Raw genomic sequence first — 7,838 nt, forward strand, 5'->3', positions numbered from 1 at the left:
TGCAAATGTACAATTCAAATGATATAGAGTGAAGTTTCCAATAATAAATGGATATTAACTTGTGTGAAATTGAGCTTTTATTTAAGGAAATTCCAGTTTTTCAAAAAGTACAAAATTACACACTTTTGTCGTGTGAGCTTCTTATGCGTTAATTAGAAAATTACGGATCTGTAAAATGGAGAGTTGTATCCATTTACGTTGGATATAAACCAACGAGTCATCAGTTTTATTATATTCCTTCTTTTATATTATAGGAAATAATCACAAGTATATTGAATGTATTGAGTTATTTATTTACATTCACATACAACTGACTTATCTTTTAAAGTTTTTAAGGTATGGTAAATCTCAGAAACTTAAACTGCTCAATGTGATCATATGCAATACTGAGGAAGTTATTAATAATAATAAGTAACAAACTTCAAAATCAACTGTGTATAGAAAAAAAAGCTCATATAAATAACAGGAATATACACATAGTTTATAAAAACAAGTTGGCAACCCAAAGTTATTGCACGTGGCTTGGCTGGAATTATCTTCAGAAAACTGTGGCAACAGTTAACTTGTATTTTTATTTACAATGTTTCTGAACCTGTAACCAGACCTACTCAGTGTCTGAATCCTTGACATTAAGGCCAAGCATGTTGGAGAGGCTCAATGACAATTTGTCATTTTCATCTGATGTCAGAATTTCAGGGACCTCCAGGCCCAGGACAGATTCTGGCTTTTCTACTTTAAAGGTGCCTCCTCTCACCAGAGAGGAGTCTCCTACTTCTGTAGAGGCGCTGACATCAAGACTCGGGGCAGCAAGCTTCAGATCAACAGTTTTAGCTTCGGTTGGGGAGACATTTGCTGAGGGTGCTTTCTCCTTTGCTATTTTCAATCTCTCCATAATGTTGATCTTCTCTCCTGCTTTTGATGTTGTGTTTACCATTGGCAAGCGGATCCCTTTTCTGACAACATAATCCTTAGCCTCTGTGTCAAATTTTGATATTCCCAAGGTGTCACCAATTTCTCCAATGCCATCAATGCTGTTTCTGGGCAGTCTATGGAATATGAATGCAGGAACCTCCACTTCAGCATTTGACACTTCAGTTTCAGAGTCAGCACCACTTCCCTCTTCATCAGTGTCTGAACCAGACTTTAGTCCCCATTTGAAGGGCCATCTCAGCTTACTTTTTGGAGAACCTTTAACTTCGGCATCTGCTTCAGCTGTGAGATCCAGAACAGGTGTGTTCAGGCTTGTCTTCACTTCAGGTTCAGAGACACTTACATCAGGTGAACTAAGATCCTGAGCTTTAGATCCTGAAAATCCAAACTTTGGAAGCTTGAAATTAGGCAATTTGGACTTTTCAAGATTAGCATCCACATTTGGAGCTTTCACATGTATTTCAGGTCCTTTGATATCTCCCTCTAACTTCGGTGCACTCAGGTCTATTGCAGGAACAGAGATGTTGTCATCCGTTGTAATAGTGCCTACGTTCACCTTGGGTACCTCTACTCCATCCTCAACTGAAGGATTAACTCTGGAAACTTCTACTTCAGGACTCGAAAGGCCAAGTTTTGGAAGCTTGAAATGAGGAAAGTTAAAGTCACCGATATGAGAATCCAAAGCTAGATCTGGTGTTTTTATCTGTGCATCATGTCCTTTTAGGTCTGCTTTGGGCAGGTTCATATCCACATTTGGAGCTTTCAGTGTTACATCAGGTGCTTCCAGTTCAGCTTTTGGCAACTTGATATCTGTGTTTGGTGCTGAGAGGTTTCCATGAATTTTTGGTGAAGAAAGGCTCAGATCTGGTACCTGGAGGTCTGCCTTAGGTAGATCCACGCTTGGTCCCTTTACACCAGCTTTGAAGTCTGGTAAACTGATGTTAGTTTTTGGGGCCAAAAGATCAGCATCCAGATCTAAATTAGGTGCTTTGACATCAGCTGTTGGCAACTTAAGATCTACATCAGGAACAGAGACATCTGGAGTCTTTAGTTCTGCATCGGGTAACTTTGGTTCTCCAATGTTAAGTTTTGGCATTTTGAATGTGGGCATCTTTAATTTTCCAGAAGGAGCGTCAATGTCAATGTCTACATCCGGCCCTTTCAGGTCTGCTTTGGGCAGGTTCAGATTCACGTCTGGAGCAGCAATACCACCTTCAATTTTGGGGACTGAAAGATTCAAGTCTGGTTCTTTCAGATTAACACCAGGTACTGTTAGATCTGCTTTTGGTAGCTTTGCATCAGGAAGAGACAGATCCAGATCTGCATCAACATCAAGGTCAGGTCCTTTCACTCTTGGCCCAGAGAAGCCAAACTTTGGCATTTTTATTTTGGGTAGCCTGAATTTTCCAGCTGAGGCATCAAGCTCTGGAGCCTGAAGGTCTACATCAGGACCTTTGAGACTGGCTTTTGGTAAATTCACATCAAGATCTTGTGCGTCAAAACTGCCATCGATTTTTGGTGCAGACAATGAGAGATCTGGTGCTTTTATGTCTACATTAGGTGCATCCACATCAACCTTGGGTAAGTCAAGACTAGGGTCAATGTCTGGTGCTTTTAAATCAGCAAGTAATTCTGGACCCTTGACTTTTGGCCCTTTGAGTGTTGGTAGCTTGAATTTAGGAAACTTCAGTTTTCCATCAGGTGGGTCAAGGTCAAGATCTGGACCCTTAAGATCCACATCTGGAACTTTGACATCAGCATTAGGCATGTTGATACTTAGGTCTGGCGCATCAATCCCACCCTTAATATTTGGTGCAGAAAGATTAACATCTGGCACTCTCAAATCCACATCATGCCCCTTGAGGTCCACATCTGGTACCTTCACATCAGCATCAATGTCAGCCTTTGGGCCCTTCAGTGTGCCAAATTTGGGTTTCTTTAGAGTGAACCATTTGAATTTTCCAGATGGGTCTTCAACATCTGGAGCATTGATGTTTAACTTGGGGCCTTCCAGATCAGCTTTTGGTAAGTTTAGATTTACATCTGGTGCATTTATTTCACTATCAATCTTGGGAGCAGAAAGATCCAATTTAGGAGCTGAAACATCTAGATCAACATCAGGACCACTAACCTTTGGACCTGAAACTAACCACTTTGGCTTTTTAAGAGTGGGAAATTTGAGCTTCCCAGATGGAGCGTCAATGTCTACATTTGGTGCTTCAACATCAATACCAGCTTTAGGTAGATTCAGATCAAAGTCAGGTGCTTTCACATCAGCATCAACATCAACGTCTGGGGCTTTCACCTTTGGTCCAGAAATCAAGAACTTAGGCTTTTTGAGTGTTGGGAACCTGATTTTGCCAGAAGGGGCCTCAATGTCAGCATCTGGTGCTTTAATATCAACATCAGCTTTGGGTAAATTCAGATCAACATCTGGTGTGTTCAGATCTGCATTAAGGTCCAGATCAGCTTTGGGGCCATGAAGTTTGGGTTTTTTCCACTTGAGATGAGGCCAGTTAATTTTCTCTGATGGAGCATCAACGTCAAGATCTGGAGCATGAACGCCTACATCGGGGCCTTTCAGGTCAGCTTTTGGGAGATTGAGCTCAGCGTTTGGTACAATAATGCCACCCTCAATATTTGGACCTGAGAGATTTAAATCAGGTGTGTTTAGGTCAGCATCTATGTCTAAGTCTGCTTTTGGGCCATGAAGTTTGGGCTTCTTCCATTTCAGATGAGGCCAGTTGATTTTACCAGATGGAACTTCTCCATCAATATGTGGGCCTTTCAGGTCTGCCTTTGGCAAATCAATGTCAACTTCTGGGGCATTTATCCCACCCTCCACTTTTGGAACAGAGAGATTAACATCTGATGTGTTCAGGTTTGCATCTAAGTCCAGATCAGCTTTTGGTTTCTTCCACTTCAAATGCGGCCAGTTGATTTTACCAGATGGGACATCGATGTCAGGGTTTGGGGTTTCAACATCTAAAACAGGGCCTTTGATGTCAGTTATGGGTAAGTTAATATCAACGTCTGGAGCACCTAGATCCCCATCGATCTTTGGTGTGGAGAGATTGACACCAGGTGCAGAAAAGTCAGCATTTAGGTCAGCATCTGGCCCTTTAACTTTGGGACCTTTCCATTTTAGATGGGGCCAGTTGAGTTTGCCTGAGACTGGCTCGATGTCAACATCTGGGGCTTCTAAATTTACATCAGGACCATTTAGATCCACTTTTGGCCTATTCAGGTCCAAATCTGGACTTTTAAGATCTAACTTTGGGGCTGACAGGTCCAGGTCTGGTGTCTGTAGATTTCCGTTGACAGAGGGGAGATCTATGTCTTCAGAAATGTCCACTTTTGCTTTTGGTGTTTTGATCTGAAGTATACTGAAGTGTGGCATGGTGAATTTTGGGGCCTTGTATTTTCCGTTGCCGGTCTTGATTTCTGGTTTCTTGACATCGATCGAGGCACTGGGTGTGTTGACACTGACATCAGGAGCTTTGAGGGTGCCATCTAGATCTCCTTTTATATCTGGTCCAGTCAGTCCTACAGAGGGCATTGAGAACCTGGCATCAGCATCAGCTGAGGGCTTATTTAGACCGAAACTGGGAAGGTCTCCATTGAGAGTGGGACCACTTATTTCACCACCCAATCCCTGAGCAGCATTTAACTTTCCATTCAGGCCATCAAAGGAAACAGCTGGTGCGTCCAGTGACATCTGTTGGTGATGAAGTGATAAACACATTAAGTTAACACACACTTTAAAACCACTGAAACATAATTTAAAGCAACTCTCACTTGTTCATATATGAAGACGCTGTTACTATTAATATGTTTTCTGACAATTAAATTAATTCATAAAATGTGCAAAAAGGCATTTGTTGCAGGTTTTAGGGATTTTCCAAGTGGCCTGAAAGAAACTAACATTATATCAGTGGAGGATGCAACACAGCAGACGTCACATCAGAGTGGGTCGCTTCATCCAAAAGTACGTATTAACCATACAGATAGTTTTGGTTTCATATATGTTATCAGAACTATTTTGCATGAAGATATTATACATCCTGTTTAAAACTGTTCACAACTATTAACTAAATGTTATTTTTCAATGCTGTGAGCATCATAGCACCCCACTGCAGTGGGGTGGAGCCAGAACTATCTGCATGGATGGAAACTACTACTGTTCAGTGTTTCCTTTTTAATTTGGGTGAAATAAACTCTTTAATTTTAGCCTTGGCTTTGGTTATGACGTCTTACCTCTGCAGAGTCTTTGAGACCTAATCCGAGGGAGCCAAGTCCCACACTGGTGTTCAGCTCCTTCTTTGTCAAGACCTTCATATTGTTATCATACGGCTCCAAGACCCTCAGGATGTTCAGCACTTCATTTTTGTTGAGGTGGTCCAGGTGTATAGTGGCTGCAACAATCTCATCCCCTGTAACACACAGAAACAACTCACTAAAGCCATAGATTCTGGTCTGGTCTGGACTGTCCTCTGTCCAAAGATTTCTCTCTCACCTGCTTGCAGCCCACTCTTTGCGGTGATGGTGTCGTCAGTGATTCCTTTAATGATGACTCCTTTCTCTGAGTCGTCCAGGACCAGGCACTCTGAAATACTCTTGCTGTCTGCGCTCTGGATTTAAAGTGGTTATAATACACAACATAAGACATCGTCTATCTTGTCGACATGGATAAAGACCATTGACATTTTGTTTGTGTAAAACTGAAAATTGTAAATTAAGTATTAAAAAAGAAGGTCTACATTTGCAATTTTACTATCCTAAATATTTCTTAGATGTTTTTTGTGTTAGTTTGTCGTACTCACCATCATTTTGTGTTTTGTGTTTACATCCACATATCAAGAAACCACGGGATCTCAGAACCACAGTAGAGTTACCTGTGAACACCAGAGAAAAGCAACATTACTTATAGGTTTATGTGAATGGGTTATACACTGTGTAGCTTCTGCAAGACGACAATCGAATCTCTGTAAACTGACTCCAATAAAAGATTATTGAATATTAGTCATTATTACTGTTCATGAAAAGCTGTTCCTTCTTTCACTTAGATGGACACAGCCAGCAACATGGTTTTCATTCTAATAAAGCACCAGTTCAGGTTTTCACTATGTAATTAATTTTTAAACAATGTCCAAAATGAACAAGATGATTTGGTATTTCTTGTTCTTGGTTTGATTTGGTTCAAACTGATGTAGAAGTATTGAACTGCTTCCAAATACAGGTGTGTGCATTAGATTCTAGCGCCGCTATTTGGACCTTTTAACTGTTTAACCATCATCTGACTTGATTTATGGCTTGTTTTCATGTTTAATTTGATCTATGTACAAGTGACCTAAAGTACGTAGCAAGTCCTGAAATTTGACCCCAGATGAAGACACACAGTTAGAACATGAACTTTGACCTTGGTAGAGGAGACGATGGCAGCACAAACAGCACCATCATACGGAATCACAGCAAACACCAGTGGGGGTCAACTCATCCCTCTACACATCCTTGAGTTCTTCACCTGCCTTTACCCTGACTGATGGAGAAACGACACCCACACACACATCACCTCAAGCCTCAGGAATCCAAAGCCTGCGCCAGGTTTGTTCAGGGGAATGTATGAATCCAAACCAGTCAGTTTGGATACATTCTGACTGACATGCCACACTGCTGAGCACTCACACACACGCACACACGCGCACGCGCGCACACATGCACACGCACACACACACACACACACACACACACACACACTTCAACCACACCCCAATAGCTTCGCATGTAAATGCAAATGCAATTCACTTGCAGCACAAACACATAGACACAAGCAGAACAGGCTTTGAGTTTTGCAACACAGCTTCCACTAAGATCCAAACTGTCCCCTGATGCTACAGAACAAACCTGTTGTCAACACCCATCAGTGTTCATGCAACAGTCAAAAGCTTCTTATGTCGTCAAGTGGAAAAACAGCTCCACAGTCATAACTGGTGAATAGTTTATACTGAGACAACAACGCGTTTGCTGTGCAGAACTCAAATACACATCAGAGATTTGTGGTCATCAAATCACAATTTCTCAGAGCAGCTGATGTCACAGTTCCACAGCAATAAAAGAGAGAAATAACCACACGACATGTGAAATGTCAGCACTGTGGCTTCAGGCTCTGCATCACAAACCACGAATCGGCAGCGATTCAAAGAAGACAGGATCAACAGTAAAGTCACAACAGATTCAAAAGAATGGTAATAATGATCGGAGTGGTGTGACTAATGGATGTATCTGGGAAAAGGAGAGGAAACATCAACTCCAATAGTGTTGTAACACAGCAGGGTGTGAGTCAAATGACAGTTTGGCATTTCCCAGTTGCTTCTTGTTACCAACACTAAATATAGCATTTGGTACAAAGTATATTGTTCATCTACATTTTTATTTTGTTTTGAATCCTCACTTGTTAAAGCCAGAGACACATGATAGGTCTTGATGTTTCAGTTGGACCATAATGCATCAAAACACTGTATTAAAACCTTTGAACCTTTGACTTAAAATATGTAACTCCAGTGAATATGAAGAATAAAAACCTACAACTTTAAACTTTAATGTTCATTTCAGTTCAGTTTAAAGTTTAAATTAATGTTTTCAAGTACATTTTCCCCCCAGAACAAGTCAACATGACTGAGCAGAGTTAAGGCTTTAAAATGCATTTGCTATGCTTCATTTCTATTATTTAATGTCAGTAACCAGCTTCTTCTAACACAGTCGAGGGCCTTTATCAGTGCTCTCATGTCAAAAAGATGCCATAGACCAGATTTGTGATGGACTCACCTTCTGCTGCTGCTTCAGATGCCTCCAACTGAGGAGAGTCAGCTGTCTCCTCCTCGGTGTCACCTCTGCTCTGTCGGACAGGA

At 41.2% G+C, this 7,838-nt stretch overlaps 1 protein-coding gene across 1 annotated transcript; it reads right to left on the reverse strand.

Moving 5' to 3' along the window:
• Nucleotides 1-59: 59 nt before the first annotated feature.
• Nucleotides 60-7,838, reverse strand: si:ch211-125o16.4 (neuroblast differentiation-associated protein AHNAK). Its single transcript, XM_056396012.1, has 5 exons — nucleotides 7,756-7,838; nucleotides 5,754-5,825; nucleotides 5,447-5,561; nucleotides 5,188-5,363; nucleotides 60-4,648 (listed from the first exon to the last, which is right to left on the reverse strand). The coding sequence occupies exons 2-5, from the start codon at nucleotides 5,757-5,759 to the stop codon at nucleotides 605-607; spliced, it is 4,341 nt and encodes a 1,446-aa protein (XP_056251987.1). The 5' UTR covers nucleotides 5,760-5,825; nucleotides 7,756-7,838; the 3' UTR covers nucleotides 60-604.

The sequence above is a fragment of the Seriola aureovittata genome, chromosome 14, assembly GCF_021018895.1.
Source record: "Seriola aureovittata isolate HTS-2021-v1 ecotype China chromosome 14, ASM2101889v1, whole genome shotgun sequence".
NCBI classification, from domain to species: Eukaryota; Metazoa; Chordata; class Actinopteri; order Carangiformes; family Carangidae; genus Seriola; species Seriola aureovittata.